The 14,893-nt window shown below is 37.4% G+C and overlaps 1 protein-coding gene across 2 annotated transcripts in view; it reads left to right on the forward strand.

The window, feature by feature from the left end:
• The window catches only part of LOC106124651 (solute carrier organic anion transporter family member 4A1), a 28,790-nt gene that overhangs the window by 12,008 nt on the left and 1,889 nt on the right, over positions 1-14,893 (forward strand). For both annotated transcript variants that reach the window (XM_013321537.1, XM_013321538.1), the window contains 10 exons: positions 7,482-7,575; positions 7,704-7,908; positions 8,542-8,710; positions 11,478-11,580; positions 12,590-12,711; positions 12,984-13,232; positions 13,348-13,555; positions 14,041-14,219; positions 14,389-14,533; positions 14,606-14,788. In XM_013321537.1, coding sequence (XP_013176991.1) covers positions 7,482-7,575; positions 7,704-7,908; positions 8,542-8,710; positions 11,478-11,580; positions 12,590-12,711; positions 12,984-13,232; positions 13,348-13,555; positions 14,041-14,219; positions 14,389-14,533; positions 14,606-14,788 — 1,657 coding nt within the window. The remainder of the gene's footprint in view (positions 1-7,481; positions 7,576-7,703; positions 7,909-8,541; positions 8,711-11,477; positions 11,581-12,589; positions 12,712-12,983; positions 13,233-13,347; positions 13,556-14,040; positions 14,220-14,388; positions 14,534-14,605; positions 14,789-14,893) is intronic.

The raw sequence follows: 14,893 nt of genomic DNA on the forward strand, positions 1-14,893 counted from the left end.
TTTAAACGCGACTGTGGTGTGCCAGTATTAAAATTGTAAAGGTACGTATACATATTTAGATTGAAATTATTTGAACCGTGGATATTTTTTAACGAAATAATATGTTGCAATGATAAAAAATAATGAAATAGGAATAACTTTTCTTTCTTTATATAGATTTTTTTTACCGTTGAGCCACAGATGCAACATGTGATTACGCGAACACCTATTTTTTAATCGTAAATTTAATATGGACAGTGTATAAGTACCCTAAGTAATGTTTATAGCGGGGGGTAGAGGCTTCATTACCGCCTCGGCGTCGGCGGAATAGCAAGGAGCACACGTCTCCGTTTATCCTAAGAATATTGCCTTCACATCGTAAAATACCTCTTTTACAGCAACATCTCGTAAAACAATATCTTTTTTAACTTCCTAAATATATTTAACACTATCGAAAATAATTATTTTAAACTCCGTATGTCTGTTAAACAAAACATGAATCGGTAACTGTTACAATTCTAATTGTGTGTCATGAACAGCTCAGACAAGTCAATTAATATCAAATCAGACGTTTTAATACGAAACCGGATGTACGGTGGTGATCAAACATGGCGTCCGCTTCCGGTGGAGGGCGGGCGCCGATAGATGTCGCTGTAACATGAAGCCTGTATCTGAAGCCTTGATAATACTTAGTAATTAATTTTCGGGTTTGGTTATTTACTTTATAGTTTTTGTTTCTTAAAAAGCTGTAATACATTTACAACAAGGAAGGAAAGCTGCCAGTATCTTCGGAACCTATTCTAAAGGGACTCTTCAAAATATATTTTAGTTAAATGAATTAAAAAAAAAACCTGATCTTTTAATATTGAATAAAATTATGTTCAATTTAAAATAATTCATAATAATGACATAAATACATAGAGATACATTTTTACATACTCTTCTTTGAAGGTTTATAATAAACTCGATTTACTTTTAAAAATATCTTAAATAAGCATCACTTTGTATAAAAAACACGAAGTTATATGAAGCTAGAGAGTATTGTAATAAAAAAAAGTTTGCGCCAAGTTAAATGAACCTTTGGAAATGATAAACACTTATCTCTTAAATCCGAGAGCTATAAAAGTGTCCAAACTTAAATAGCTTCGGATAAAGACACCTGTTGTGCGACAGTGGCGACCCCAACCATCATATTATTTAATTAAAAAAAATGTATTCCAAGCTTTGAAATTAATATTATTTTACTTTTTACGATTTTAATATACATAAATAAGTATTAATATTATTAGTATTTTTACAAATACATATTTTTTATATTTGCTTCCGTTAAATTAGGTTCATCATCATCAGCTCACTATACGTCCCCACCGAGGGGCTCGGAGCCTACCCTAACTTATTAAGGGTTATAAGGGTGATTAGGCCATAGTCAACCACGCTGACCAAGTGCGGGTTGGTTGACTTCACACATATCTTTGAATTACTTTTCAGATATATGCAGGTTGCATCACGATGTTTTCCTTCACCGTAAGAACGTCGGATAAATGTACATATGTAAATCGGAAATCGAAAACACATTGGTACATGGCGGGATTCGAACCCAGGACCTGCAGATTGCAAGTCAAGTGTTTGACCACTGAGCCACCAACGCTCTGTGAGCCACCGACGCTCTCTCTCTCTTAAATTAGGTTATAACCTAAAAATGTGTCCACTCTTAGGTTCAAAAATATAGGTTATTGTGCAAAATTGTGCAGGAAATTTCTGATTGTAATAACAAATATTTATGCAGGAACGAGGGAAGTGATTAAATATTGTGAAATTTGCCGCTCACAGTAAATACCTTGCCAGCTATTTGTACCATATATGTAACAATATAACGCTTAAACTATGCTAGCACAATTATGGTCATAATATACAACGGAATCTCGAATGTCAAGGAAAATGAAAAATACTTTGACATATTGAGCCTTCGATTTAATAACCTCGACTCCGTCCGCGTGGATATATAAAAAAAATTAAAAATGAATAAATAGTATCCTATGTCCGTCTCCTGGCGTTCTTAAGTTATAAATAGTGTAACTAACACGACTTTCTTTTATATACATATATATACAAGGAATTCCTCGTAAGATGTCGTTCGTTAGGAAATTTGGAATATTATAAATATTGACGAAACAGTTCAAGTTGCTTGATTAATAAGGTAAGGAACATCCACATGACCGCGCAGCAGTAACGCGGGGCGCCCTTATGGCGATGTCTCAAGCACCTGATTGGCACTCCTAGTAATTGCAAGGAAGCCTTCGAACGCGTATCGCTCGCAATTAACTTAACACGAGTCTACTTAGTTTATGTCTTAATTGAGTTTCATGTGCTTAAGTTATTTTAAGTTGATTCAACGTTTATGAGGAATCTTCAGCAATGTTAAAGAAAATGATTGAACCATTAACTTTATACGATTTGCACATTAATTTATTGCAAACTAGCTGCCGCTCGCGACTCCGTCCACGTGGGTTTATAAAAACTTGATTAGTGTAGCCCACCCATCCATCCATCCACATCACATCCATCTAAATATTCGCATTTATAATATTAGTAAGTTATATAAAAAGCAGCTCTTCAAGGCATAAATTCGAGAAAAAAAAAGAATAAATAGTGTCCGTCTCCTGGCTCTAAGCTACCTCCTCACCAATTTTCAATCTTATCGGTAAAGCCGTTCTTGAGTTATAAATAGTGTAACTAACACCACTTTCTTTTATACATATATGTAGATTTTCTCTGTTATTAACTTTAATTTATATTATATTAAAGTAATAAATGATGATAAAGTGTTTTTTTTGCATTTATTTATTTTAAGAATCTTAATTAAAGGAAGGTTAAGCGCTATTATTATTATATACAAAATGGATGGATGGATGTATGTTAGTTTGAAAGTATCACCAGAACGGCTGCATAGATCTCACTGAAATTTGGCATAGATTAAGAACATTGTCTGGAAGAAAACATAGGCTACTTAATACGTTTTTTTTAATTCCGCGCGGATGGAGCTCGCAGCTATTATTTTAACAAACACTTGTGTAGAAGTATCACCCAAATTATGCAGTCCCAAAAGGTAGTTGGTAACTTAAGTTGCTTCAATCAAGGGACAGGAAAGTTTTTAATTAATTCCATCATAAATAATACAACACACCTCAGATAAGATTCTCTTATACAAAGTTTTGATTAACTACTTAATTTTTAAGAGGTTGTGTTAACTTACAAGTGTGTCACTTCTTTACGTAAATTAGTTAATTTAACTTTATAATGAAAAAAAGAACTGCAATATCATCTGAGGTTATGTTCAAAAGATAAATCATCAGCTCACTATACGTCCCCACCGAGGGGCTCGGAACCTACCCTAAGTTAAGGGTGATTAGGCCATAGTCAACCACGCTGGCCAAGTGCGGGTTGGTTGACTTCACACATATCTTTGAATTTCTTCTCAGATATGTGCAGGTTGCATCACGATGTTTTCCTTCACCGTAAGAACTTCGGATAAATGTACATATGTAAAACCGGAAATGGAAAAACACATTGGTACATGGCGGGATTCGAACCCAGGACCTGCAGATTGCAAGTCAAGTGCTTAACCACTGAGCCACCGACGCTCCCAGAAAAGATAAATGCGATTGTTTAATTCCTATAAGAACAATTATTATAACTTTCGGTTAATAATATGTCGGATATCTCACTTTTTACTAATATTATAAATGCAAATGTTTGGATGTATGGATGGATGGTTTGGTAGATGATACTTTTTAACAATCATTCATCGGAACGGCTCAACTTATTTTGATGAAATTTATAAATGTATAACACAAATGCTATTTATTAATAGAGAAATATATCAGACATAATATTAATATGAACCCATCTGCGACTGTCCGGGTACTTTCTCCGGACAGCGCGGTCCGGATAATTCCGGACATTAGTATGGATGGAAACAAGCTTTATTTCGACTAGAAAACTTTATCATACCCTTATCCTTTTATAAGTCTTGCATTTATCTATATTACAGTTGTATTCGTATTGTTTAAAATTATAATTTGAAAGGGAATAACAAATTACAGGAATATTATTTAAGAAATAAAATATTTATGTATATTCCAGAGACCATTTAACTAAATATTTATAAATATTTAAAAGTATGAATCTTACAAAGTTTACTATCACTCTATTACAAGTGTACAATAAGCCGCTTTGTTATCTCATAAGCTTGAGTACTAATACACTGGGAAACATGAAAAACAAAGCACTCGGTCATAATACGAGCTCGGGAAGTGGAATGTTGCGGCTTAGCTCCGATTCCCGTCATATCCCGCTCTCAAAATTCAATAGCGAAATGCGCTTTCCTACTGGCAGCGGTAATACCGTGTAATCCCTCCCGACTGCCCGGTATGCGATGACCACTCGGTTATACAGGATGATTGCATATTAACTTTGTTTCGCTAACAATGTACAATCTTACTAATATTATAAATGCATATGTTTGCATATAGGGAAGGATGGATGTTTGTTAGGAAGTATCTCTAAGGTGACTATATAGATCACCCTGAAATTTCGCATAGGAGTCGTGAGCGACAGCTTGTATTTTAAATAAATTTGAAAGCTTAAAGAATCGTGTTTGAACAGTTTGTGTTTTTTATTTAAATTCATTATTATTATATTAAATGATCTTTGTTTTATATCCATTTGCAAATTGTATCGGTCCCCTTGCACTGTATATTTTGTTTGGGACGTGACGCGGCATAACTCTCGCGCATTTCCAAACAAAATGGCGGCTTATGACGCGCACAAACCTTTTAGGCGCGAAATTATATTCGGTCACGAATAATGGATTTATTGTTTGATAAATACATTTATATGATTTCGTTTCATATTAATTGTGTTTATATTTGCAATTATGCATAAGTATTTATGTTTTTACAACTTAATAATCTCAATATCTTTCCGTTGAATATTATGACATTTTATGTTTTTAAATTTGTTTTTAAAAATGATGAGTTGCCAGTCTTTTTGTACAAAATTAATAAAACCTTTATTCATAAAAATGTTCAGAATTAATATTCATATTAAAGTTAGGGCGCTACACAATGATCTTTGGAAAGAATCTGCAAAATACGTCGGGGATATTTCAACTAAACACTGTCATTAGCTCGTATTATCTGCTGAGATGATTAATTGGCGGCACTTAGCAATTTGTGTCAAATCACCGCTGACGCTTTGTTCAGTTTGCGAATTATGGATACAATGGACCCTTAACACTTACAAGAAAAATATTACCTAAATTAATACACAAAATTGCCAATCATGGAAAATAAAAGAGAGGTTTTCACAAGCTACAGAGAAAATAAAAACTAGCTTCTTCCATACTTTTAACAGTGTTACTTCGCTTTTATGTTATTTAGTGAAATCTACTTTTAGCAATGATAAATCCGTAGTTAATTGTTTGTATATTAATTAGTTTCTATATGTCTGGTTATTGTAAAACCAGACAAAAGATATTTAACAAAGGTATTATGACTATTGACTTACGAATACAATAGGAATTATCAAATCTACACACAGACAGACAATCACGCTATCTAATAGTATGTTAATTAATAATATTTTCAGACTTCAATTACTATGACCTTGATATTAATGTACTTTATAATATTTATAACAATAATTTGTTTGGATCATCTGTTTCAGTGCAAATGAAATAACGTATATGAAAGTCGCGTGCTTCTTAATTTCAACATAACCTCAAAATTCATGACTCAGGGTACAAGGCAGATTTTAAATACTTAGCACCTTTCCCACCATTACTAAAAAGTAAAATACCTATAAAGTACGAGTAGTTAAAGATGAAATTATAGTGTTCATTATTAATTTTATAATAGTATTTTTAAGCTCAATTTTGTAGATTGATGAGGAAATGGCATGGTGTTAAAAATGCCTCTTCTAAGTTCTATTTCAAAATGTGGTCACTGCCATTCAACAATCATTACAAAAGTTATAAATAACAGCCACTTAAGCAACGCCTGGTAATGACACTAGTAAATAACACTGACCTCGGTTGACCGTTCGATAGTAATCTAATGTGAAAATATATTTTTTTGATTATTTGATTGCTAATGCTGAGAAAAAGCATTACAATATGCCTGATATTGTAATGCTTTTTGTTTTAATTTGTTGACAAATATTATGCGCTATACCTTTTATGTTTATTCCTATACTAGTAGTTGCCCGCGATTACATCCGCGCGGAAAAAATCATAGTAGGCTATGTGTTCTTCCAGACTATGTTCTATATCTATGCCAAATTTCAGCGAGATTAATTGAGCCGATCTGGAGATAACTGCGAACAATCATACATTCATCCATCCATGCAAACATTTGCATCTATAATATGAATAAGATTGATTACTAACCTAACATCAAAAGTTAATATTAGTTACTATGAGGAACTGACGAAAATATAGTGCTCTCCTTTTTTCATATAGTATGAGAGAGATGTTAATATTTTCTTTGTACAGATGTAACGACCATGGATACTCATGGTTATTATGAATTACTTTTGTTGAACTTGTGAGATTAGTTCTAGATGGTAAATGAGTTTTCTTTCTGTGTTAACTTGGGAGATTATTAATGTTAGTTCCCAGGATAGAGTTGGACCGTTGTATTGTTTACCAGTCTAGCCCTTTTGTTGCTTCCACTGACTGGCCTTAGCATAAGTTTTTACGAACTTTTACCTTTACTATACTATGAGTTTTCATATATGTAGGCTTCATATTTATCTATAATACATAAATTCTATTAATGATAGTTTAAATGAGCTATTTTACATATACAAATATTGATATGCACTTCTTAGTGTTCTGCTTAAAAATTTGTGCAGTTTTTGACGGAAATAATACGCTATTAGACTTCAATGGTAAAGTAAATATGTTTATAATTAGCACACGTAATAGCAGACAATTTAAAATGAGCATTAAATGGAAAAATGTCTATTTCGAGTAAAACGATCAGTCTGTCTATCTGTTCAGTCAGTCAACGTGAAAATTTAATAGCAAATAGTTATTTCTGTTCGCAGCCCCTCACCTGGTCAGCTTCAGTGCTGGTCTGTGTATTGATATGTCAGATTACTGCAGGATTATTTACTGAAATGAGATATTTTAAGAACACGATTTACGATTTTATCAAGCGACATATTTTTGGTTGTAACCGGCAAATGAGCACATACTTAGTTGACACCTAGGCATTAGCAACTTCTGTTTAATTTTTGAATACAATAACACCATTATTCACGCCTGTAAACCATAGGGGTAGGCAGAGACTACCGACATCCATTTGTGGTGGCTCCTTTTGGAAACTTTGTCACTATATTTATTTAACAAAAGAGAGGTTAAAAAAACAAGAGTGAAATATGTTAGTATTTCTAAAAAGAGTGTATTAATTAATCAAAGTAAACTCAATTGTCTGCAGGTATGGTGGTGAACGGTTTCGTTAATGTGGTGATCACAACGATAGAGAAGCGGTTCGGTCTCCGCTCCATGCAGACCGGTGTCATCGCTGGCGGGTAAGTTGTCATAAACATTACAAACTCGATCGTCGATGGACAAAATGGTAGACTTAGTAGTAGGTAGACTTATAAAGCAGACATTTAGTCAATCAGTATTTCCCTAAATGTGTTCTCATTGTCACCAGATACGACATGGCGTCGTTTGCGTGCCTGGCACCGGTGACGTACCTTGGAGGGCGCGCAGGCAGCAGTAAGCCACGCTGGTTGGGCTGGGGCGTACTGCTGATGGGCGCTGGCTCGCTGCTCTTCGCCCTTCCCCATTTCCTCGTGCCGCCCTACAGGGTGGCGGGCGACGAGCCTGAGGACCTCTGCACACTGAATAAGACCGTTGTTAGTTAATATTGTATTTTTAATTATCCTGTTTCCAGGACAATTATATGCATGCTTTTGTTCAGACGAACAGAACTTTGGAATTAAAAATAAAAAAGGTAAAAACGATCAGTGAACGTTTGAGACTGAATTTTTCATTTATCGCAGAAATCCTGTTGCATAAAAGCTGTTTGGCGCGCATTCTATACATTCTAGCTGTCACACGGCTTGTAAAAATCGTTTATGCCATCGGAATAGCTGCCTCAATAAGTCTAAAGGGCTCCGAGCTGGTATTGTAAGAAACCGGTTCAAATACGTCGCTGTGTACGCGGGAGGTCCTTGTCTTTTGTGCAGAATTTTAATTTGTCGTTTAATTTTATACGCACAGGAATGTTATCAAGGTTATAATGAATATCATCGATACTTCTTTGAGCAGTTTACTGCGAGTATATTTATTTTTTCTAATAACTTTTGATTTCCTACGTCATATTTTATAAGACTTAAAGAATGACAGCTTAATTTTATTGGTTACATATTGGCAGAGGATTTAATTACGTATACATTTTAACAATAGCTAAATAACATTTCTATTGAAGCGTAGTTAATGGCGGTAGCTATTTTTTAATGTTTTAATTGATGTAATTGTTCTTGTAGTCAGTGAGCCGATGCGAGACGTCGTGGGGCGGTGAGGGTGGCGCGTGGGCCGTTGCAGTGTTCGTGGCTGCGCAACTGCTGCACGGCGCCGGCGCTACGCCACTTTTCACCCTCGGCGTCACATACATAGATGAGAACGTCTCCAAGAAGATGTCCTCAGTATACCTTGGTAAGTCGATCGATACTGATTGCTATACACTATAGGATAAGCAATTTTTAGAAACAAGAGTTTGCAGAAACTTTACATGAATTAAAAAGATAGTTTGTAGCCAATTATGAAAATCATTCAGAAATTCACGTAAAAAGGTTAACGCGCATTCGTCAACTTCTTTTCTACAAACCCATATAACGATACGTTATTCTCGCCTGCACGTTACAAATCTCTATCCCGTACAATCGGCGAAAAATGCGCGTTAACCTCAAAGCTCCTCAACATACGCAGTCCAATTTGAAACAGAGTAATTCAAAAGCTACTGTACTCGCCGTATACCCGTTTCTTAGTTCGTCTAGCCACGCTAAAGTAGCTTTTATCATAAGTAATTAAATGTCACATTACAAGCATAAGTACTATAGCATTATGGTCGTTGTCATTATGGCTGGTACACGGGAAAGCTCTCTCTGCAGCTGTGGCTGCAAAGTGCTCGCGATGTACCTTTTATATTAACGTCTCTGAGAAAAATGTCACATACAGAGTCCTGATATTATAACGTTTAAAGGCCAAATTACCAGAAATTAACTTTTAAAGCTCTCCTTTCTTCCTACTTACCTTTTTGTTTTTTTTTAATTATTAAAAGTTACATAAAATAAATAATAAATAAATAAATAATAAACAATAATATAAGAACGTATTAGCGTGCTATAACGTATAATAATACGTCATAAGTAATATACAATAGCAACTCGATATCGTTGTATTGAAAACACAGCCCTCAATTTTGTCACTTTATAGATTAAACATGAAGAAACACTAGCCCTTTTTATATTACTTCCGTAATAGGGGTGCGACAAACGGAGTATAAGTGTCGAACACGCATTAGGCATGTAGTGTACTCTTCACACCCCTGACATTGTCCCAGGCTCGACATCGACACAGAATCTGCGGTAGAGGTTGCACTGTACTATTTCTTAGAACCCTTCACCCGCTCGTTGTTTTCTCAGCTAAAAGCCACTACTGATCACTAAACCTTGATGCACAGTTCTAGCGATAATACTTAGCTATGTTTAAGATTTTTATAAAACAATGCAGTTAATTTTGATATTTATAGTTTTAGAATATATTCTGTAAATTCGAGCGGTATTTACAAAGATGAAATGATATCATCTCTCTCCTTATAGCATTCGACCGGCAAATTGTACTAACGTGAAGGCTTCAATTCATGTAAATAGCTTGCTTTTATACTATATATATTTAAATATAATTGCTGGCAGTGTACTACAGCCCTCACCCGCATCTCTCGATACCTCAAGAGGCACACATTGCGCCCTGAACGAGCCCTCCCATGAGCCTCTGCCCTCTCGCCCTCAATGGCCGGAAGTGGCTGTGTGGCAGTGAGAACGGCTAATGGCATTTCGATTTGCCACTACACAACGTACTCTTATGTTCCATTTTTAAACTTTTCCTTTGATCGATTTCTTTGTTTTGGATACTCAAATGGATTCATAACATTACATAACTTTCTTTCTTGGGCCCTATGATATTTGCTTTTATTTTCATTGTTTTTTTTAATTTCAATCGCTCATAAAACACTGTCCGCATATATTTTTCTTTATTGACAAACATCTATCACAGAAGAAACAATTAATTCTAATTTAAGACTACAAATTAAACGAACCCAAAATGCTTAAAATGTTGTTTACTGATATTACAAATGTACAAGAGTAACCGGTATTCTGGTAACTCAGTCTAAACATAAACAATAAGCTATTAAAAATTGTCTGAAGACTTTCTGACACTTTGGTATAAGTGCTAAGTTCCATTTAGTGCATTCTGGGTCGCGACCTCGCCTCACAGCGCTTCACTCAGGTAGTACTTAAATTTAGACTCTTACAAAAACCTGGCTGACACTGTTACTTCAAACCTACTATGTCAGCCATTTAATAAAAGAAGAAAATAAATTCTTACGCCGTGAATAATTTTTTATCGTAGTTATTTTAATATGGTAGTAAGAAATATTTTAATAATTTATCTATTTACTATTGAATAATTTACAAACATTCATTTTGTATCCAAATGTTTAGTAAGGGTTTATTTATAATATAACAATATGTTAGTAAAACACTGGAGATTGTTTTGAAACCTGAACTGAGTTTGAAACTCATTTAATATGTTGCTGTACAAACCGCACGTCGCTCCGGGTAGCGATTGACATCGTATAGGAAATCCAATGCAGTTCCGCGGTGCACATTCTATTAACAACATGTCACATGACGCGTCTCCATTGCAACAACTTTCTGATCAATCAGAATTGTCAAATAATTGAAAAGGCATATAATAGTGTCATCTTTGGTTATTTTTATAATTTTAACAAACCTACGACAACTAAATCTTAATTAAAAACACTTATAAGCTTTTTTATGCATTTTTTATTACTTGTCTTCTTGAAGATACTTTTAAACCACCCTAAAATTAGGCAGACCAAAATTTGAAGCTTGTTCAAACACTTCAATATATCGTAGGTATTTTGAATGCGTTCCCAAAGCAAAGAGTTGACAATGAATGTGTAGCAATCAGAGCACAACGGTCGACAGGTCTTTGACCAGGCACTCCTGCCGCTCCCACGGGACCTGCCGCAAACACCACGCCCTTCAGTGCTCACGACGTGCTTTATAAAACTCCGTTCTTTTATGCGTAGTTGTCTATGTTTGGATTTTATGCAGTGAATATTTTGTCTCGTTTAAGCCCACGTTTAACTTCCTTATATCATTTGGATTCATAGGTGTATACTACACAATGGCAGTAGTCGGCCCAGCGGTGGGCTACGTGCTCGGTGGGCAAATGCTCAACATCTACACGGACTTCCCAACAGTTGATTCTGACACGTAAGTATTGCATTGCAGTTTGTACCAAAAATATACGTGAAGGTGAAGAATAGTCACACACCGCACTGGTATTATCTGTTGCGGGCGGTTGTTCGCGTATTTTAATATTTCATCTCGGCAGCGACGGGGCTTCATTCAGCCAACTTACCCTCTCGCTTTCATCTCATTGTCCCGGGCAACTTTTCAGCCGAATTAATTCCACCGTTTCATATACTTCCACGGCTTCCGCAACGAAATATGATTTTACGCGCAGCCGAGCTCTCGACGAGCTCTTTGATACGGTTTCACTTTTAAATGAGTCTAACAACTTTCCGATAATCAACGGGTTTGTTTACGCCTGTTAGCTGACGTCTCCCCGGCACAGGTCGATTCCTGCTACTTTTTTATTACATTAATATGAGGCCATAATAACGTTTGTAGTTATTCACGGTCGTGGTTGTGAACATGGTTCATAGTTATTATTATTCCTTAAGTTAATTTTCTTTGTACAATATCAATTCTCGTTTCCATATTGATTAGGCGCGTCCACAGTTATTCGGATTGTTTGTGTAAGTGCTATCCAAATAGCAGCCGATCGACTTTGGACAAATAACCCGGAAGTGTTGGGAAGTTTGGATCGCAGCAAACCCTCCAATTATCATACGAAAACGACTTTAATGTATTCGACGGCAGATATTTCAATGGTCGAAGCCGTGGAGCCCAGGGCCTACAACTTTACTCTCTATTGCCCCTAGACAATATTGTTCTGCAATTTATGCGATCCTGGTACTTTTTAATTAAATCCGGATCGCGGCTGTTAAAACTTATTGTATTGTTATTGTTATATCAAACTCTGCTTTAACCGTTGCTAATTAAAACCAATTGTTTTTAATGATTTTGACGAAATGGAACTGTTACTTCCATTTATATTTTTTGTATTTATGAAATTCTTTGATAGTAGATTCTAGTACTTTTTCACATCAATTTCAACGTAATTTTATCGTGATTATTAACTTGTTACGACCTTCAGGATCGGCATAACGCCGCAAAGTTCTGTGTGGATTGGCGCTTGGTGGGTGGGCTTCCTGCTGTCGGCGCTGCTTTGCCTCGCCGTCGCTCTACCGCTGCTCGCATTCCCCCACGAGCTGCCAGGTATGTATGGTCACCAGGACATCATACCTGTCAGACATCACACGTGCATGTCTGCGAACTGCAGCCATGATAAACTGCTCCCTTCGCTATTAGCTTATAGGACGAATGCGCACAATAATAACTAGGTCGCATCACTTAGTTCAACATGCTAAGAAGACGATTCGAAATGCTATAGAATTTATGTTCATTTAAGTCTCCAACCCAATATTTAAGTATTTTATTGTTATATTATTGGTCTACTTAAAGAGTACTAACAATCATTGTATTTTTAGGCGCGGCAGAAATCCAGGCGTCCAAAGTGTGTGAGGCACACGAGGGCGCGGCGTCCAAATGCGCGGCGTTTAGCAGTCTGCGCGAGCTGCCCGCGGCCGCCGGCGCCCTCATGCGCAACCCAACCTTCGTGTTCCTCAACCTGGCAGGCGCCAGCGAAGGCATGCTCATCTCGGGCTTCGCCGCCTTCCTGCCCAAACTCATCGAGAATCAGTTCGCCGTCAGCGCCTCTCACGCCGCTTTGTTGCTAGGTAAAAGAAGAGATTAATTTTGAATTAATTGTCTAGAGGAGAAGATGATACGAGAAATGAGGGACAGTATAGTTCAGTAAATATTTCAAAGTTTGTGTGGTCTGCTTCTCATCAGGAGTGATCACGGTGCCTGCTGGCGGCGGGGGCACGTTCGCGGGCGGGTGGTTGGTGAAGCGATGGCGGCTGGCGTGCGCGGGCATCATCAAGCTGTGTGTGGCGGCCACGCTGCTCGCCGCACTCTTCACCTTCTCCTTCGTGCTCTCATGCGACGACTATCCCTTCGCCGGCGTAACCGTGCCCTACAATAGTCCCTCTATTTCAGGGTCAGTTCGTACTTATATCAGAGTTCAATCCTTTATTCCAAGGCCACTTCCTCTTAGCTAAACTATCGTTTAGAGAGGCATTTTATCTATAGTGGATGTCTTCTGGGTTGGGACTTTAACAAGTGGATGGTACACACGAATATTGCGTGTAGTATAAAAAGGGCTCGTCGACAAGTGCAGTGCATCGTGTATTAGCTAACAATGGAGTCATCGCGGCGTCCGACACGCGCCACTGCATCTCAATACGCGATAACAGTCGCCGACGCTCACGGCCGAAATCATTGTGTTCAATCGCCGGCCACAATCACTCAAATCAACTTCATTCATTTATTATTCACGTTGCATTATGTATAAATATGTCGATATTATGTTACTTTGTTCTCAAGGAGTTAAAATACAAATGTTTATGTAACTAAAGCGATAATTCGTTTACGTATACATTTAAAACTGATTTAATTACTGAAGAAAATATGTATATTAAACAGAGACAGCGTGCTATTAGCGCAGTGTAACTCTGTGTGCGGGTGCGAGGACGCACCGTATGCGCCGGTGTGTGGACGCGACGGTCTCGTGTACTACTCGCCGTGTCACGCCGGCTGCCGGACAGTGAGGCGCGAGGGCGCCGCACAGTTCTACACAGACTGCAGCTGTCTCAACTCCACAGGTACACGCAAACTGGATATTTGACCTGTATCCTGTGCCGCTACAGGGCTGTCGCTTGCTAGGTAGCCATTTGCATAGAGTGTAATTGTCTCCACTAGACAGTTAGGGACATCCCTCGCTTATTGTGCAAAGTTGTCGTCACAGAAGAATACTTAGTAATTTATTTCCAGAAGGTAACTCGTCATTGCCGTACGAGGCGATCAACAGCGCGTGCAGCTCGGCGTGCCCGTACCTGTGGGTGTTCGTGTTCCTCGCCTTCTGCGTCATGCTGTTCACCTTCCTCGCCACCATGCCCGCGCTCTCCGCCACGCTGCGGTAACAATATAATCAAGTTTATATACTTTACATTTTGTAACTTTGTTTGTTGACTTGTGCTTTTCACCATAGCTGTGTACGAGAAGACCAGCGGTCCTTCGCGCTGGGCATCCAGTGGATCAAGGTGCGGCTGCTGGGTACGATCCCCGCGCCGCTGCTGTTCGGCTTCCTCATCGACCTGTCCTGCTCACTGTGGGAGCCCGCTTGTGACTCCACCGGCGCCTGTCTACTCTATGACAACTATAACATGAGCAGGTAACCGGGAATCTCTACTTTATCTAATCATAGAGTACTGTAATATTACTATTCTTGTCATTCTCTTAAAAAAAGAGATAGCAATTATGCTTAGCACTAATGAGT

The sequence above is a fragment of the Papilio xuthus genome, unplaced genomic scaffold (assembly GCF_000836235.2).
Source record: "Papilio xuthus unplaced genomic scaffold, Pxut_1.1 DF825946.1, whole genome shotgun sequence".
NCBI lineage: Eukaryota > Metazoa > Arthropoda > Insecta > Lepidoptera > Papilionidae > Papilio > Papilio xuthus.